The sequence below is a fragment of the Lagopus muta genome, chromosome 4 (genome assembly GCF_023343835.1).
Source record: "Lagopus muta isolate bLagMut1 chromosome 4, bLagMut1 primary, whole genome shotgun sequence".
Taxonomy (NCBI): domain Eukaryota; kingdom Metazoa; phylum Chordata; class Aves; order Galliformes; family Phasianidae; genus Lagopus; species Lagopus muta.
The window spans coordinates 11,784,847-11,805,464 of record NC_064436.1 but is presented as its reverse complement, the minus strand read 5'-3'; the positions used below and the strand labels follow the sequence as shown (position 1 = coordinate 11,805,464).

General features: G+C 41.9%; 1 protein-coding gene across 9 annotated transcripts in view; it reads right to left on the bottom strand.

The window, feature by feature from the left end:
• SMAD1 (SMAD family member 1) overlaps nucleotides 1-20,618 on the bottom strand; it is a 103,920-nt gene that overhangs the window by 21,986 nt on the left and 61,316 nt on the right. For all 9 annotated transcript variants that reach the window (XM_048942051.1, XM_048942054.1, XM_048942052.1 and 6 more), the window contains one exon: nucleotides 2,745-3,370. In XM_048942051.1, coding sequence (XP_048798008.1) covers nucleotides 2,745-3,144 — 400 coding nt within the window. In that variant the 5' untranslated portion in view covers nucleotides 3,145-3,370. The remainder of the gene's footprint in view (nucleotides 1-2,744; nucleotides 3,371-20,618) is intronic.

Here is a 20,618-nt window from a genome sequence, read left to right as displayed (position 1 = left end):
CACAAACACCACCCATGTGACAACTAGCAGGAAAGTGAACAGAGCACACTGATCCCATCCCAGGCAGCACCCTACACAGCAGCTTCTGAGGAGGTGGGACTGTTTGAGGCAGTTAAGAGCTGACCGAGCTGGCAGGCAGAGCCAGGATTTCGCAATGTACTTGTACAGCCTGCACCGAGCGCCCATCATGCACTCCCTTGAACTTCTAGCTTCGTTTAGTCAAGTGCAATTCCAATCCTCCTGGCTGTGGTGATAACCTTGGAAACACAAGTCTTGATATCTGCTTGGGTACGTAGGCTCTTGGAAACAGTGACTCACGCGTGAATTTCCCCTATCCATTAAACTCAAAGTGTAAGCACTTAGGAAGCAATAACAGTGTTTTGATGTCTGGGCAAAAATGGGGAAAACGGTTAGCCAAATTTGAGAGAGACTGTCAGGAACTGAAGCTAAGACTGACGCTCTGGGGACAAAGAACAGGGAAGGGAAAGGAAGAGATGTTGTAACTTACGAAGCGCACATCTCTAGGCCAAATGGCAGCTCACTTAGCACCTGTTCCCAAAAGCCACATATTCCAAATTTATCCAAGCAATATCCCTCAAAACAATGATTGATCTTAATTAATTAAGCAGAAAAACCTCCTTCACAAACCCCATCAGAGACCTCAGTGAAAACTTCCGCCTTAGACCCCACTCCTGAAAGTTCTTAATATGCGACTGCCACATACACACAACTTTTATACCTGCAGCCTCTATCTGTACCTATGCTCACTAGGCAGAAAGTAGCTCCTGTTCAGCACTCCCCTCCAGAAAATTTCAGCTGGTCAAAGCTGCACACTGATCTTCTGAAGGACAGAACACTTTCATCAGCTCTGACAAGCTGATTCCAGCCCTCATCTAAACAAGAAAGCTGCCCAGTCGTCTATGAAGCAGATGACCAGAAGTACCTAGTTTTTCCTTAAGGGCAGTGCCTGGGCAGAAGGGAAACATTTCATTGCTACCATCTCCAAACTGGTTAAGCCACTCTTAGTTTTCCAACAGCAAACATTCTCTAACTACACAAACTCCAGAAATTTTTATCTTACCCCAAAACAACTTAACAGGAATCCCAAATTCAAGCTTACGGTTAATAACATTTTGCTGGTTCCCAATTACACAATCTATAGGATGACACAGGACCCCAAACCACTTTCCAACTACTTAAGCTACCTAGCAGTACTCGACACATTTTAGTTAGACATCTTTCGGAAGTTCTATTCTATCCCTACCGTGTATATCTCAGTGAAGTGGCAGGATACAAATACATATGGCATAAATCATGAGCATTAGAATGTTCTCGAACTCAGTAACTGCTTCCAAGATAGAAGGGAAATGAGTCGTAACACATCACCTGGTGTTACCATGACAGCAAGAGCCTAACTGCTGCTCACTCTGACTGAACTAGATGTGCTTTGGGAATCTTACTTTTCAGTACTTTGGAACACTGAACATGTGCACCTGGTGCAGACACATGCAAACAACAAATAGCACAAACTATGTATTTTATTGTCCCATTTCTGCTTAACATACAACCCTTAAAATCTTTTAAAACTCCTTTTTTTTTTTTCCTCCAGTGCAGAGGATTCCTTTGTTAAAGCATCTGCTGCATAGAAGACATACTTAATGGGTATCACACACATGATTTCCAAACCAATACTAACACACCAAAGGGAAATATTTGCCATCTAGATACGCACTGTGTGTTGCTAATACAAGATAAATGCAATTTCCATTAACAGGAAAATAATCTGGTAACGTCATTTCCACTGCAGTTCTTAAACAATCCATGCCACTCTGCAGAAACAGCTTCACAGTTTACAAAGTGGCTAACACAGACAGATTCCCTAAATTTAAACCAGAGAAGCCCACTCACACCTGCAGTGCATTTCTGAAGACGTCCCTGTACAACCTCACAAGTAACTGGAGACTACTGGAGACATGTTTAAGCGCATTTCATCTTAGTCCCTGGAAATATTCTGAAAACAAACTCACACGAGCAAATCAAGCACAGATTTACTCAAAAGGGATTTGGACCTTGAAGAGGAGACAGAGAACAGGCTGCACTTGTTAAAGCGTGGAAGTGGGTAATGGGTAAACAGACACCACTTGCAGAACAACTAAAGGTAAAACTTCATGTACAAAAAAAATCCACTATCAAAGCTGCAGGTTCAAAGAGTATATTCTGTAGTCTGGAAAAAGAAAAACCAACAAAAACTCAGACTTCAAAAGGCCAAAGTTGTAGGAGGTCTTAAAAACAGTAGTATCTTCTGGAGGGTGAAGGAGCTGAAGAGATAGAACTGAAATAATAACAGAAAGGCCATACAGGAAAGTTTTTCACCCAGTTGCAGTTATCCCTCCTGCACCATTTCACACATACTCAACCTGCACAGTTCAGTAAAAACAGAAAAAAAATAAAATGAATTGGGGTATAGTGGCCACCAACAAAACCAGGAAGCAATAGGTCCAGCAACTTAAGGCACATACAGAGAGTATGCCACCGCACAGTGATAAAATGCACTTATAGCAAGTATTCATCCTATGAAAGGGAGAACTGCAAATCAATGCTTATAGCCAGACAGATTGCAGAGTACAAATCTGACGTGTGCAAACAGCTACTTCTGCTTACTTAAGCTGATGAGTCACATGATTAACTGCCATACTTTGCATTGTTTAGATAAGGTGCAAAGGTACAAACAAGGAAGAACTTACCAGGACTTTCTACCCGCTTGTAGTGGTAAGGATTGATGCAAACCTCCTTCTGCTTTGAACCAAAAGGAAACTCGCAGCATTCCAGTGGTTTCAGTTCATGATGGCTTTGCAGGTCTGGCCAGCGCCACACTCTGCAGTAAATTACATGTGGCAGCCCTTTCCGGTGTGAAACCTGAAGCCGGCCATCCAAGGACCGAGGAATTGTGACACAGTTGCTGGGCTGACCAGGACAACTTAACGCTTTCTCCAGCTCCTCCATAGCACCTTTCTTCTTCTTCAGTTTTTTCACTAGCGCATCAACAGCCTTCTCTGCCCATTTTTCTTCTTCATCTCCCTGCTTCCACCCCAACAGTCTCTTCACCGCTGGGCTGGTGAAGGAAAATAAACTTGTTACGTTCATGCTGACCCCACTTGGTCACACCGGATACCACAGACCAAGCAGGAGAGACTGTCCTGTTCTTCCACCGCAGCTGCACGGCAGATTTCTATCAGTAGTCAAAAGCAGCCTGCCCAAATAATGGTGGTGCTTCTGCTGTTTCAGTCCTCCCGTCCCAGGACGGCCATGCTGACATTCCCCCTTGACAGATGCGGCCTTCTCATCGTACTAAAGCCTTCCGGCTGAGAACCTGCAGGAGAAGAGAGAAAAAGGCAAACAGATTTTATATTTTTAGTTAATCACCAACAGTTAAAAACATTCCACCCCTCAAGAGCAGTATGGCCAAAGACCAACTGAACAACAACAAAACAAAAACACAAAGCGTCAGCAGTCTCAAGCAGTCTCAAAGGAACAGTCTGACAAGGACTTCTAAATAGCAGAGCTTGCTGGTGAAGCCTTTGTACTCTTGCTACCAAAACAGTCCTGAATAAATGAGGGGATTGCCCTGAAAAACAGCGACACTGCATAAACAAAACAAAACTAAGTTGGAGGGAGTTAGGGAAAAGCAGGAAAGAAGCGCGAAGGTGGGGAAATTTAGAAGGTAGAAGGACAACTGCCCCTCTGCTCAGCTCCCTTATCCAACCTGCTATGTAACCTCAGCAATTTTTGTGCCATGCAGCAACGGCAACCGCATTTGCCAGCTTCAAATAATGCTTCTGCTCACTGCCCAAGTGTAGCCTTGCTTAGTGTTGTGAGAAAGCGGACAGAAAAAAGAAAAAATAAGTCACAATTGTAGTCCCTCACATACTTGCCAAAAGGACAAAGTTTTTGAAACAGTTAGGAACAAAAGGACATTGTAGGAACATAGTTTCATCAAATTCAGCTTAAAACAGTCCCCTATATTTCATCTTACACTGTTAAGTGAAAAGTACACTCCTACAGCCTATCAACTTGGCAACTTCACACAGCAAAACATCCCAATAAACTCACGTAGAACGAGCAGTGCTTTTGGTTTTGGTTTCCAAGTGAAGATGGAAGCAAAATACCTCAACAGCACTACACTACCCAGCTCTCTGCAAGCACTACAAATGGAAAATTACTGCATGGGACCTAAGCGTATCACGATCTGAGACAAACTGTTCAGCTTCACCTGAGTTACTTTAAGTGGCAAACCAAAAACAGTAAACTAGCAAGATCCGTGCCCTCATTCATCTCCCCATAAGAAATCAAAGCTCTGTCTTCCCAACCCATCAAGCAGCCCTTGCATAAACAGAATGAAAGGGAAAGACATCGTGAACTTATTTCACTGACTACATCCTGACCGCTCCCTTCACAATGCCAGCCTGATGTGCTCAAAGACATGAAGGAGAGGGAAAGAGGAAAAACTGATATGAGGGTTTCAGGTTACCACCAGTGATCTTCAAGCTGGGAGGCATGAAACAGCAATGAAGTGATGGGTGAAGGTGGGAGAACTCTGCTTGCCGAGAAGTCCCCGTTACAGGATCTTCTGTGAGCAGCAGGCTTCACATTCACTCAGGTTAGGAGCAAGCAGGAGACTCACCTCTGTCACGGGGAGCAGGGGAACAAGGAGATAAGGAGCACTAAAACAGAAACATTCAAATGAAGCACGAAGACAGACGGGAAATGTATCCCAGAGCAGATATCAACAGGTCGCAGAAGAAGAGGAAGAGGATATAAATGTTTTTGTTACCACCAGACAAAATAAAAATAAATAAATCCATACAACTACCCATATACAGACAGGTTAGAAGGTATCAGAGCAACCATGAGCCTGAATTGCAAGTTTATAATAAAAAACAGTAACAATTGTAATTGTAAATGTTGAGCCACATTTACGCTCCTGTCGTTATTTCATTGCGTACCTCTACACGTAGAGCACTTGAAGCTGAAACCCATCCACTTGATTCAAGTAAGTTGTCACTAAAATAATTACCTAACTGCACTTTATTAGGTCAAATGCATAAACTACATTTATGTCAATAATGACCTTGAAGTAAGATAAGGACCACATCTACCTGCACTTCGTAGCAGTACTTCCCATGTCTTTTACGCTGAGACTTCTACTTGAAATGTCAGCGCAATGGAAGATATGCATAAGCCTGGGGCAAATTTAACAATATATTTTGTTACCTGAGCATGAGCTATGCTGTTAACTGAACTAAAACTCCATTACTGTCACTGACTGCGCTCCAGGTATATTTTATCCTTATATACATTCAAAAGTGCTCTACTAAAATGTTGTTTTAGTTCAAGCATTTTATTATCAGAGATCCAGTACACTTGCTTCAGATGTGCATGCAAGTACCGGAGTTATTCTTAACTCATATATAGCTTCTATCTCATTCGATTTTCTAAATGTTTCTTCTACTTTTAGAAAACAAAAAAACACAAGTTCCACACACAAAATGTACACCACCATTATCAAGCATTCAAGTCAAGCTTTCTATTTCACATCTATTAGATTTAAAACAACAAAAAAATAATTAGAATACTTGCACTGAAGTTCTCAGTGAAAAAGAAACCGTCTAGAAGTCTAAATCTCAACCCAAGCTTGAGTCTACATCCATAGAGCTGTGTCGGCATTGATTACCACGACATGACCCACTTCTACCAAGCTTCTTCAAAAATAGATGGGCAAACTACTTGTTATGCAGGGATAAAGTTTTCTGCCTATTAAAATAGTATGTTTTCACTAGAGTCTGAAAATACAGCCTTAACATCTGCTTGCACATAAGGTCTGCTCAGACCAGAAAGACATTCAGACGTAACCCCAAGCAGCCACGCTATAGGAATAGATTCTGTGACATTCTTGGTTCACATCCTAAAACGAGCACACACCCCATTCCAGAAAGCACACATTCCAAAATACATTTCAGCATCACAACCAAAAGTGTTATCTTAACAGCTGGCACCTCTGGAGCAGCAACCAGTAGGAAATACACTGGGAGCACAGGGAGTCCCATTGGGCACAGTACTCGGAAATACAGATGAAAACAAGACAGCTTAGTAGCTGTGAGCTGCACCTACAACCTGCTGCTAATGCTCACCCTGCCCAGAGAAGATCCAGGTCCTGAATTAGCCAGAAAGAAAAGCAAGACAAAATCAACAAGCAAACAAAAAAACCCCCACGCTGCTATATACCACTCGAATGCTGAATTCCAATAGTGGTGTCAAACTAAAAAAAGGTCGTGTAGGTGGAGATTTTCATTTCCAAGAAGCCAGAAGCACGCCTCTAGCACTGAGCTTCTGCCAGTACATTCTGTTTCCCTTTCTGCCACTTTTGGTTTCTGCAATGCATCATTTCCTGTATTACTTTTGCACAAAGTGGTCTTATCAGCTGGAAATGCAAAATAAAGATTAAACCGCAAGTCAACAGATGACAGTCTGCATCTGCCTTCCCAAATACACATGTCCTTCTGGGAAAATAGGAGCTGCTACTCCAATGGCTGAGCAACCACCAGCCATAGAAGGTTATGTTTACTCACAAGGTACCAGTGCAACAGGCTAAGCCAAACAACAGGATACTCTCCAAAAGGCAATCTGGAATCAGTTGAAAGGAAATGAAGTTGTTACCCACTTATCAGCCACTCTTTACACATCAAAAACTACGTGCTTTTTACTGCGTGTTCTGTCTGCTGACGGATGAGCTGGAATCAACCAACTCTTAATATCAGCACTGCTTTATTCCCCCTTCCTCCACTGCTGCTATCTTTTGTGCGATCTTTGGATTGACATACAGACAGACCCACACGCAGCTTGTGAATGGCCTGGGACAAAAATGAGTGTTATATGCAGAGCTGCTCAGCCAGCCTTGGGTTTCAAACTGCCATACTTGGGCAAAACGCCTAAAAACAAAGCTCTGCTTTCCTGGGCTCACAATTACCCTACCGGCAACACGAAGCAGACAGTAAAACACTCAGCGAGACTGTTCTGAAATTCCCACAGGAGATCCCATAGGAAACTGCCCGGCTTTGCATAAGTGATTGTTTTTGGTGGGTGGAGAGGGCTGGGACAATTAAGTGATCCTCTGCTGTGCAGAAGGTGAAACAACTCCAAACCCGAGTTTCAGGCAAACAAGCAGCTCTAACTCCCCCAGCTAACTTCCTTATTTGTATCACAGCTCAGGGATGCCGAAAGGATCCCATTAAGTACTTTTCATAAGTGCTCAGCACAGTTAGACATAAGAAGAGGCAAGAACCACAGCAAATAGAATCTACATAATTGTTAATGAAGAAAGCTGTCTAGTTTTTTAACTAAACTTTAAAAATCCAATGTTATTCAATGTACCTTCTCCCAGCATCCATTGATTATTGACATTTGAATTTGCTTCCTGAAAATAGTCAAACATTTACCTTCCCCAAGAGACAACTTTCCAGCAGTTCTCACCTCCTCTGAGTATGACACTTATTTTTAAAAAGTTTAAAAAGAAAAATGATCAGATTTTGGCACAGAAGCCAGAGAGCTGTCACTTTGCCCCCTGCAAGAGCTATTTCCATTTATTTCCGTTTAAGACCAACTCCAAAGACTGAGCTAACGCTGTGTTAGGTATCGGAATAAACACTGGGCTAACGTTGCGTTAGGTATCAGAAGAATAAACACATAGTACCCTTTAACCAGAGCCAGCAGGCCTGGAGGGGGGCATGACTCAAGATGCTTTGAGGATGTTGCCAACTTCGCAACACAACTCAAGGTCCATGCTGAACTACCTTCATTGTAATATTCAAGTTCACACTCATAGGTCAAGAAGACCCCTGCCCTCATGAAGATCCCTCCCCTGAGCAGGCGTAGCAGTGGAAGTATGAAGTCAGCAATATTATAATTATATGTAAATTATGAACTGATCATCGTGAGGAGAACTGCAAAAATTACTAACTGTAACTTCTGAGTACAGCATGGATTGTTCCATTTGGTGTGTTTGATATGCGGGAAACCACTGAGCACCCAGGCTCATACAAACCTGAAATAAGTAAGTGGTGTCTCCCCGAATGCATGATTACTGACAGTGCACGATACTGACAGTCACACTGGGTGACAATCTGCCTTTCAGACATTACCAAAAAGCATACAGTCCAAACATCTGTTACATCAGGTTGTGCATCAACTTCCTCTGGCTCCTTCTTCTTGGAGCAAGCAGCAAAAAAAGTTTTGATTTTCTTCTTCACATGAAGTGACTTGTTAAGGAGCCTGAAGTCTTCTGCTGATTTACTTTGCTAATCAAAGAATTCTTCCTTTGTACCTTCTTAAGGTACAAGATCAGACCTCATTCATCTTGGAAGAATGCACGGAAACCTTACAAAAGCCTCAGTAGCATCACAGTACTCATGCAAAAAGAGAAACTAACTTCAGACTGCTGTAAAACTCGTTAGAGTTTAAACAGAGCCTGATTTGGCTTTCCTCACATTTCTGAAAAGGATACGGAGAATCAGTGCCAGGAGTGGGCAGGTAGAAGAAGTTCATGTTTTTAAAGAAAAAACTCTTTAAAATGCGAACATATTTATTTCTGCCATGAATCAGCATGTGACACACAATGTGCATATCGAGTGTTCAAATAAGAAGTGAGTACTGCTGTTGAAAATACTTCAAAATATTCAACAGGCTTTTTTCCTGACTTGTAGCAGACAGCCAGCAAGGGCTGGGATACTTCCAGCCTGCCCAGGCTCTGTCTGGATTCCTGAAGCTAAAGCCAAGCACCATGTCTGAGGAAGAGGACAAAGACAAGCGCTCACCATATTTGAATGAGAGGTGCCCTTTGAAGGAAGTCACCAACGTGTAATTATTCATCCCTGAGAGCAAATCCTTTTGGGCACCAACCTGCCCCGCAGCACAGCAGACTGTAATAGAGCACAGCAGTGGTGTGAAGAGCAGGTACCAACTGGAGCCCAGCTAACCACAGCAGCGGTCTGCACAACTCCTTGCACAAACTCCCTACCAGTTATCGGAGGTTACAGCTATCAGTAATACTTCCCTCTATCAAAGGACTTCCCCAGCTTCTAACATTTGATAAGAAAATCAGATTTACGAGTTCTGAACATCACCTGAGCACCAAAAAGCAGAACCACCACTCACTCAAAATGAGACAATGACGCAGTGGATGCCTTACGTAACGGGGGGCACACGACAACAACCCCAGCAATGAAGTTTCCACTGCTCAGTTATTCCAGAGCATGAAGAAACGACCACACGCCATCAATATCTGCCAGCCCCTTGCCAGTTATCATCACAGCTCAAATCAGATACACAGGCTCTGGCTGGTTTCTATCATGAACCAAAACTTTTTCCTACATTCTCCGACCACAGGAACCAGTTTCCAGTTCCCAGGTTTGAAAGACTTCATTAACTTCATTGTTGTTCCTCCTGAGAAAATGCCTCATTTCTGTATACAGTAAAACCCTGTGTTACTGTGTTACAGTCCAACTAAACTGGCATAGGAATCATGGTAAACGAATATGTAATTGTGAGAAGTAACACAATGAAGACACAGCAGAGGTGTTTCCCCTATTTTAACAGAGATACATCATCAAATAAATATTCTTAATTTAGAAACAAACACATACACACACTTCTTGCTAATGCCAGATGCTGTTCTTTGTTATTTCTGACATTTAAAAACTGTACTCCTGAAGACAGATTGGAACAACACACCTTGCAAATTAATTTATACCCTTAATAAAGCAAAATTCCTCCCTGTTACAAGAAACATTAACGTGTACAGTCCCTTAATCATCAAATCCTCAAACCACAGGCTTTTCACCAAGGTTAAAGAAAAATGGCAAACTCCTAGTTTGCACTGATGAATTTTGCTCATCCTAATGTTCAGACACAAGTGAGTCCCAGTGAAGTCACTAGGTGCCATTTTTCTGATGAACACCTGATTCATCACACCAGGACAACAGGCAAATAAGAAACAAAAACCAAATTGAATTAGCTTCATAATTTCACAACTGGGAACAGCCCAGAGCACAGGTGGGCTCGTACAAAAAGAACACACTGAGACACAGACCCAGGTGTGGAGAAACCTCTTCTGGTATTGGCAAGCAGCCGCACTGATTCAGACGTGTTACCAAAGATTATCTCTCAAACTGCAAGTTAATATTTTAACTTCAGTCAGGAAGGAACTGTAATTTGATGATTCGGTTAGAATTCTGACACGGATGGGATTACAAAACTATGAACTCGGCTGAAATAACTTACAAAATGAATACAATGCTGGGAACCACAAATCTTGACAGGATGGCATTCATGTGGGTTATTTTTTGACAAGCTATAATGAAAGATTTTTTACACTTTTTACACTCTGTGCAAACACAAGGTCACTTACAGAGATTTACAAATAAAGCCAAACATTGACAAGAAAAAAACCAGAAAGATGTCAGAAGACAGGATGAATTACCAGCCATTGTAGCTAGCATTATAATGTACATTTCTGGGGCAAATTTATCCATGTTACTTCCACAGGCATTATCCCACTAACCACTCAGAATGGACAGGAGAAAGCAAGGAGCTCAATTAGTAAACGACACAGGCCAAGCTCTGAAAACTCAGAACAGTCTGCAGACCAGTTTGAACCATTGCCATCAGACCTGGCCATGGCTTTGTGAACACAGGGTACCTATAAAGATGCCATAACCAATCTAGCCATCTACATTAGAAATCCTCTAGTAAAAGTTACCAAAAAAAAAAAAAAAAAAAAAAAAGCTGTGGGAAATAGTTTGCTCTCCCTTTCATCATAAAACTCCAGAGCAACTCCCTTTTTCCACAAGGATCATTCCCTTTCCTGACTTTTTGAACTGTCTTCAGAAAACAGGTGTTGTTTACAACAATAACAAAACACACATCTGTGTGGGTGTGTTACTACACACAAAGGCAGGATAACTGAAACCTCTTCCTATATTTAGATCTGTCTGGTCAGCTCTAATTGCTGAATTTAATCAAAACCTTCTCCAACGGAAACACATCCATATTCATCACAGGCATCAAAGGAAACATCTTTACAAACTATATCCTTTTACAAACCAACACATGGTCCCACGCCACTTGCCCAATTGTTGAATTCCTCCTTTGGGAAGGGCATGGAATTTTATTTCTCTTTATCAGCTGTAAAAAGCATTTCCCTGCAATTCATCAGGAGGTGGGAGGAACTTCCTTCACAGGTGAGGGGGAAAATATAGTGACATGTCACTGTCAGGGTTTTTTTTGTTGGTTTGTTTTTAGGGGTAGTTAAAACATACATTTGCAACATAAAGGAAAACTTGCAGAAAAAAAAAGCCCATCTCCTCTAAAGCTTCAACATTTTTTGGACTGAAGTCCATTGAATGCAAGATGTGTTTTGTCTTTACAGAACAGCACAGACTGCTTGGAGTCAGGACAGGCTCTGCTGGCCCCCCTCTAGTGTACTTCTACAACAGTGTATTTTCAAGAAGACAACCACAGCAAACGCAATCCAGTTATGCTCAGCTTATACAAGCTGCTGCTCCTACAAATGATTCACTTCACTAAGACCACGCACTGATACAGTTACATCAGCTGCATTAAACCACTTCTGAAGACTATGGCCCAGATCTCATTCATCAGAGATTAACTAAAGATGTTAAACTACAGCTCCAGATACCCAGCTTTAAGGCAGAATGTTTCAGCAATGCAAGAGGAAACAAAAACCAAGAAGGAAAAATTATTTATTCACTAATTGAATTGTCACTAGGTCAAGCCTGAATGAAGAATAGACCGATGAAAATTAAACCAAGGAAAGAAAGGCCATTAAGATAAACAACTCTTTTCACAGCTTGGCTCTCCCCCCACACCCCAACACACCACTCACAAATTCAAAACAAGAACAGCCTCTTCAGATTGTCACCATTCTTGAGGTACACAGCCATTCAGATGTGTGCTTTACTTAGTTGAAAAAGGACTCCTCTGGTTTTGCTGTTGTTTTGTTGCTGTTTTTCTTTTTTGCCTAGTCTGCAAAACCAATGGAGGTGTTTCTTGCTTTAGAACATGATCTTCATCACATTTTTAAAATGACAAGATGCAGAGTCAAGGATCAGTGTTAAATTTTGTGGATGGTTCTGCAGTTCACAACTATTATTCTAGACAGAGAAAGTGTTCAAAAACGATACAGCTTCACAAGCCAAGTTTATACAGCCCAGAAACAAACATCCCGATCTGCCAGATATCCACCCTCCAATGAAGCACTGTTTAATTACTGCCTGCCATTAGCAGCCTTCTGAAAACCAGGACTGGAGTGCAGCCCCACAGAGACGGGTCTCTTCCCATCGTACCCAGACAGACTCAAGCAGCTGCTGCACCACAGCAAATGCCCCCAGTGCTCACCCACTGTCTGCCAAGCAGGTCCTCTGCAAATGGAAGAGAAAGGTTACACCATTTAGGACTGCCTCTTCAGCTTATACACGAGATAACAGAAGTTAAGACTTGCAGTTAAATACACATTTACAGAAATCTATCTGAGATCGTGTCAGGAAACTTGGGGTTCACATTTAAAAAAACACCATAGATGCAGACTGATAAAGGCCTTTACTGGACCACGAGCTTACAAGAATCAAAAAAACTGAAAGCATGAAGGCCTTCAACTATGCACCACTGAAATTCTAGCAACCATTAACAATCCCACCAATATTAAAAACAGTACTGGTGGAAGAATAGTTATCAACACACCACTACAGTGGCATGTAAGTGTTCTCAGCAAAGCTCTTACTCTAAAGCAATTCAGGTTAAACGGCAGATGAAGTGTTAGAAGCACAGGCACTCCTTCCCACAGGGGTAGGCATGCCTGGTGCAGAAGGTATTGTGCATTGCCGTGGTTGACGAGCAAGTCAACAGCCTCCCAGATGACAACAAGGTAAAGCACTTATATCTCAAGATGTCTGACTGTAAATTGGTTATTGGTGCTTTCTTCTTGCATCCCTAAGCTTGCAGAACCTCGTCAGCAGGAGTAGCATCACATATTGCTGAGCTGGTGCTCAGAAGACACAGATCCCACTCCCTTCGGCCAAGCTGCTTTCTCACCTGAAGCCTTACTTTCTCCCACCAACAATCAGAGAACAAATCTCAGAAGGTTACTGCTCCAGAGGTACATATTAGATGAAGAAAGCCAGAGAGGTAACCATCAGCAAAAAACATTTGCTGGTAGGACCACTTTTTGAGAGTCATCATACCAAGTGACATATTCACATGCCACACGCCCCAAGCAAGAACTCATCACAAGGTTTCAGAAAGAAAAGCTGGAGAGTGAGGCACCACTGCCGAGACCTGAGCGCACGTGAGCACTACTGCATCAGTCCCAGCTATCGTAATTGCCTCCTAACTACCATCAGCAGAGAATGGGGTAACAAGGACCCATTCGGGGTCGCACTCAAGGATCCCAGGAGGTCCCTCCAGCCCCTACAATTCTGTGACTCAGTGATTCGATTCAGGGACATCTGTCCAATTTTAAAAGCACAAGATGTGGGTGCAGCCGTGCTTGAAGATTCAAAGAGGACCGAAAGGCCACAGAATCCAGCAAAAACATTTCACAGCCCTAAATCAGAACATCTGCAGATGTTCAAGCATTTTCTCATATTCCCGAGATCAAGGCTTTGTACAAGGCTTCAGCCCACAGATAGGAACTGAGAGTTCATACAGTACTTGCCAACTGCACAACTTGAAAGGAAGTGGGAGATATCCTCCTACAGTGCTTACTGGGAATAAGGAAGTTTTACAACAAGAGAAAAAAGGTTTTTATCTATCCGTCTGGTCCCCTGCTTATCTGCAAGCTCTTTATGACTTCAGTAGAGAAATCAAACCACGTACAAAGGAATAGCGAGTACCCTTTAAATATAAGATTGAAAGAAAAAAAAACCCAACGCAGCCAGTATAATTCTGAATACAGAATTCAGGGAACTTAGTATCCATCCCATCATTATTTTCTAAGGCCAGCTTAAAGTCACTAAATTCAGGTGTCCCAGCAGTGAAATGCTGCAAGCTTACAGCTGAGACACCAAAAAACACAGCGTTTTCTGATCAACACACGCTCTTTGGGGCCAGCAGCAGACTAGCTAGAAAACGAGGCACCACACTTCGCAAGTTTTCCACTGCTGCCTACTATTGAATAAGCAGTGACAGCTGTCCCAGCACAGTGGATAAGACAACTCCAACTTTCCCAAGTAAGTCACAAAGAAAGATTGCACGGATGAACTTCCAGGACTTGCAGCTCTCCAGGACTACTTAATTTTAGGCTAAATACCAGTGCACAAAGAGAGCACACAACTACACACAATCCTCATCTTTAAGCTGAGATTCTAGATGCCTTTAATTCTGAGGACAAAACCAGCACTGCCAGGTTCTCCCAGTAACAAGACTTCAGGCTCAGACAACTCCAGTTGCTGGCCAGCCTGGAAGACTGAGAATCCCTGTGTGCCAAGTGGACGGAGGCAAGAAGCTTGGCAAAAGGGTAATGGAAACTTGCTTATATTCAGAAACACCGAACTGTGGTTCAGTGGAATTTAGTCAAAGCAGCTTGCCATCAGTACTCTCTGATCTCAGCTCCTCCAGCGCAGGTGCTGAAACTCCTCCCTGCACAATGCAGGCATAAGAACTCAGAGCAGGGGAGAAGTGAGAGGTCACTTGCTGAATTTTTGGGAGGACCAATACAGCCAGGAAAGCATATCATACAGAAACTATGGTTAAGACAGCACAGTGCTTTCTTCCCTCCTTGCAAGCAGGATGAGGCCTGCATGGGCACCCGCATCTATTCCAAAACACTATGAACATCTGGCTTCAGGAACAACATCACTCTTGCTAACAGCCAGTACCATAACAGTCACTGATACCTGGGCCTGGCACAGAGACATGGAGTCAAATGGCATTAAGATCAGTAACAGTTTCTTTGGAGTTTTCTTCATAGCACACGTCAAACTGGCACCTTCCAAACATACGCATACTTACGAATGTAGCTGAAGTTTCTTCAGTATCTCCTCCAAACTGAGGTGACACAGACAAATTCTAAGTCATTTAAGCCACCCACTTCCACCTAATCTTCTCGCTTTCTGCCTCTCCAAAGTGACTTCTCTCCAGTCTACAAGCATACATGCAGACACAAGCGTTCCTCAACTGATTTCAGACAGAATAAAATAAAAAAAAAAATTAAGTAGCAGACCTTTGGAAACTCAGGTTAAAAATCAGTTTGCTGAAACCATGTGGGGACTTTCACAGAAAAAAATCTGCCAGCAGATCTTCAAGCAACTACAAAGGACATCAGGCAGAGGAAATGTGATAGAGCAAGCAGCTCTTCAGACAGCTGTATGATGGAGCACCCAGGTAAGTGTCCTCACATTGGGCAAATCAGAACATGTATTTGCAGTCTCCATCTTCATTAATTCTTTCAACAAAAGGTCATTTGGGTGACTGAAAAAAGCAGTGGGGGAGAACAAAGAAAACACATCATGCAGAGGTCTCAACAGGCCTCTTGACGTGCATGTTTTCCCACTCACCTGCTCCCAGTTCACAGACTACGGGAGATGCCCCAGGTTTGGCTAAGAGTAAGAGTCGCAGCTGATGTGACTAGCGTGGGCAAACGCAAAGAGAAAAGTTAGCCAGGAAGCCATAGTAAATAGCCTTTGAGTACTTACACCAGTTATGTGAGGTGATGTTTTCTGAACTGAACAAAATTTCAAGAAAGCCTATAGACAAGTTTGAGAGGAAAAAGGTTAGTCAGAGTCCCTGGAGTCTGGATAGATCCTCAGTATTACAGAAGGCTACAAAGGAATTTAGTGAGACTCTCACTCAGGCACTGCAGTTAATGAAAACACCTAAAGTTTGTACTTGGAATTTGTAGATATTTAGTCTAATTCCTTGAAATTCAAGATACATATAACAAAGATGTGATGTTTGAACACATGAAAAAACTAGCAGCAAGAAGATTCTTTTAAACACACATACAATACACAGTTAAGTGCTTTCTCAATTTCAAGAAAACTGGACTGACAGCCAAAAATGTCCAAGTGACCTCTGAAGTAGTGTAGAACCCAGGAAAGCTACAAGCAGTTTACAGGCTTACAGCAGCATGTATCATCTTCATCCACACCAACTGTACTCACTGGCAGTGGCTTCTAGTAACACCACCCTGCTTTTATAGAAGGGCTTCAAATGGACTCACAATTTTGCTTTCCTCTCGTTTCTTGCTAATGGCAACTACTGTATCTGGTCCAGCAGATGTTTCACATTATTTCATCCTGTAAACACAGACATTGAACTTGCAGGTCATACTTTTCCCAATGAAAAATAAAACTAAAAAACCCACATTTCACCTATCTTTAACAGGATGCTCTGTTCACACATCATATTAAAAAACATTCCTACTATAGTTTCCATTCTATAACAGAAGAACAGCACTTGACCAGAAAAGCTTGTTCAAATGTTCCTTCCCATCCATCCTCCCTCACCCCCCATAAAATAAACCATATCATTAATCACTGTCATTTTGCTGCCAATATAGCTACACCAGGGCTTTGTGACTGACGTAACTATTGGCAGTCTAACCTCACCACGCTAATCACTGACATAAGCATCTGGGAAGAAAGAAAAACTGTAAATTAGACCTTTCCTTGGAAAGCACTTTGGGCAAGTCTTTATCTGGGATTACTCATTCACAATGGGTTACCTCCAACAGCTGCCTTTGGCCAGCAAGGTAACCTGTCTGCAAGCAGATGAGCAGCTCTAACAGTTTGCTCCCAAGCAAACAGAAAAAGGCTTTCCTTCATCCCCTTTTGCCAGCGTTGACACTCCAATGTAATTCTCTCTCCTGCTTAGCCTGTTAGCACATTCACTAGAAAAAAAACCCACCAACATTCTGCCCAACAGTTCTACCAGTTCACAGCAGACTGAGCAAGAGTTACCAGCAAGGAAACCTGCAGCTGCAGCAGAGAAAAATGGAGCTGCTCAAGTCCTCTCCATCCACTACTACCCTCCTCATTTTAAACGATACTCAGGACAGAGATTAAACATTAGCTTCAACACGAGTGCTTCAGCCTCTGTGGCATCCCGGTCCATTTGCAAAGCCTTCTCCCGTCCCCAAAGAAAAACCTCTGCCTTGTCTGGTTCTAAATAGATAAAGGATCTATCATCTGAAGAAAATATAGAAGTGATTTCACAGTCATCTGTCCAAAAACGTTCCATAATACAAGATTTTAAGCTGAGAATATTCATAAAACATTTTCCAGATGAAATCTAATGTCACATAGAAACTATAATCAAGTTATCCCAAGTTTTTAAGTTAATATGGACAAAGTGTTTTCCTTTAGCTACTGTGCTTCAGTAGAAGGACTTAACACTGACACTCATGTGGCTAAAATAAAGGATCTATTATTAAGTATGCAGGGCTGCAAAGCCACAAGAGAGCAACAATGGAGAACCAGAAAGTCTGACAGCTGAGATGGAAACTATATATATACTAGCCAGGCTTTCCTAGATATCCAGCAAGGTCAAAATTCACTTCTTTTGAAATGGCATCATTCTTCACTGCATTCATCAGGCAAACAGAGATGAAGTCGCAACCAATTTCCATTTTATCCATTTTCCAGACTCAATGATGAAAAGGCAGAAGTATCTGATGACCAACCAAAACTCTGCTTGAAAGAAGGAAAACCAGACTCTGGTCCTGGAGGTTGCAAATCCGTGGTGAGACCTCAATAATGCTACCTGACTTGTCTCTGCCTTTTCCACCTCCCTCTTCCCTCCTTGTGTAAGACAGTTAATACCTGAGCTGAGATACGTGAACAACTACACATTTGAAATTAAGCTCATGTAATCATACCATACACTTAGCAGTCCCAAAAGCCAGAACACACGTGTCAACAAGTCTACAAGAAGGTCTAGGAAAGAGATTTCAAAACTACTTCCATTACTGTCCTGACAGTGTTCTGGAGTAAGTTTAAGGGCAGAAGTCATCAGATAACTTGTAACTGTACTAACTTGAAGAGATGAGAGAAAGTCATCCCTACGTTAAAATAAAACCAAAGAAAAGCCATCTTCTCCAAAGCACATGCGAGTCAGGAAAGCACAGCAGTGGTCAAAATAATATTAAAAAAAAAAAGAGTAGATTTAATAACAGAGCACAAGATACTACGAGAAAGACCCTTAAGAAACAAGACATAAATGAGCAAATTTTAACTTTTGCAAACATTCCTAAGTTGAGGCTTGTGGCCTAACAAGCTTTCTTGTTTCATACAATGCAGTTCAAAAAGCCTTAAGAAAAAAAGACAAATGACCAACAGTGAGCAAAGGCGTTCTGCCAATTTTTCTCCCTACAGGAACATGAACAAGTGTTTGTTTTACCATGTGCTGGGAGAACTGGAAAGAAAAGAACAACAAAGAGTTAAAAAAAATTCTCACACACTTGCTATCCACTTGGTAATTTACTGGGACACCAGAGAGAATTAAACAATGTTGGTAACCTTAAAGAACTTATCAAATGAAACAGCAGGAGACGTCAGTTCCAGCAGGATTTTCTTTTGCTTCCACATTACCTCTCCCCCCTCCACCCCACCCACACACACAGCCAAATGTATCTTGGAGAACATTTGAGTCCTCTCTCAACTGCCTCAGCAAATATGAACATCTAGAAGCCATATACTCCGGTCCCTCACATCAGCAGAATCAAAATCTCCGCTAGTGAATTAAGGCAGCAAATACACTGCATTAATTCTTTCCACATCAATATTCGAAGAAAACATAACAGACACAAAGGAATAAATAGTGAATGGAATAAAATCAAACGCATAGCTTATTAGCAGTACCCCTCCAAGCAGCAAGTATTGCCTCCTACCACTCACAGAAGCACGTTTCAGTGGAAGCCCCAATTTGTCACACGTCCTCCCAGATAGTAACTTCAGCAATCAAAACTAAAAGTGACTTCATAAGTATTTAAACATTTACAAACAGTTACTATCCACACACCTTGATCAATTTTCAGGCACTTCCCAACTTCATACTGGTTTAGTCTACCTTCAACTGGTGCCAATAACTTCCGTCAGCAATGAATGTTATTTTAAGCCCTGACAAGGGCAAGTGCAAATGCAGCACACCTCTTGAGTGTGAATAACCCCACCTATAAGCTTATTCTTACTGTGGCAATCTTACAGGATTTATGTCCTGGTTTCATCACATTACACCCAACCGAATGCTGCTATTGTTGGCAATGCTTAAACAATTTGAATAACCCAAAGTCTGGAAAGATACATCAGAAAAACATCCTCAGCAAACCAGTTTCATGAAAACACAGAAGAATAAATTTTCAATAATTTCAAATACTGAACAAACAGAGGAAGAAAAGCGAGCAAAAGTTATCAACTATGGTCACAGTATGATACAAGGAATGGGAACACAAAGTTTTTCCTGGTAATCATAAAATCCTTTTTGAGCTGCCTTGTGATTGTGAAGTGTTAACTCTGTATGCATACATGGTTTTTTGTTTGTTTGCTTCCCTCCACCTGGAAAAGCTTTTAAACACATACATTCTGGAGAAGAAACTCTAACAGAGTAAATCCCAAAACCCAACCTTACACACAAAATATATGGTAAAACGATAATTTCCAGGTCCAGCAGTTCAAGCTGGCAGGCAGACGACTCTCAACACATGATGTGCACAGAAGCAGAAGAACATATTCAAGACTGTCTAAAATTCCCTTAGCAGGGGAAAAAAAAAAAAAAAAAGGATATCCTATTTCCAAGTTAACCAGCAGCATCTTGATAGTCATAGGTCACTGTGATGTGGACTAGCATTTAATTGATTTGAATGACAAATCTTGCAAGTTCTAAACACCGCTATATGCTATTCAGACAATCTCATTTGTTTCCACATCAGAAAGAGTTTATAATCAAACAAATATGGAGTTGATCGTAGGATCAGCCGACATGCCAAGTCAACATAAAAGTTGCCTTTAGCTGATACTGCTTTGAGCACTGCCTAAATACAATGCTTTATGTAAAGGCATGTTTAAGAACAACTTGTCTTCCTCCTTGTACTCCATGCTTCGCCTCTGCATGCTAGGGAGAAGGTGGGAGAGGAACAACATGAAAAAGATGGGTGACATCTGTTCTAACACCACACTCCCTTGTGGGTAGCCCGCACTGAAAGAAGTGACACTGGCCCAGACCAATTACACAGTTACATCACGATGACTGCATTGTGCAGGTGTTCAGAATAGCTGTTTTGGCCAAGTTCTCTACACTGGTAACGCCATCCTTCCTGGAGTTTAAAAAAATAAAATAAAATAACAATTGACCCATCTATGCTGGGTTTTCAACTGGGTAGCGCTGAAAACTTGACTTCACCCAATCTAATCTGAAGTAGTGTGCTCCAGCATCGCTCCATTCAGCAAACAGATTCTCCCAAAACCAACAAATACCGGCATAAAAATTCAAGTGGGAAGAGATTAGATACAACACTTCTTAACTCTGTAAAATACTTTACATTCCTCTAAATTAGT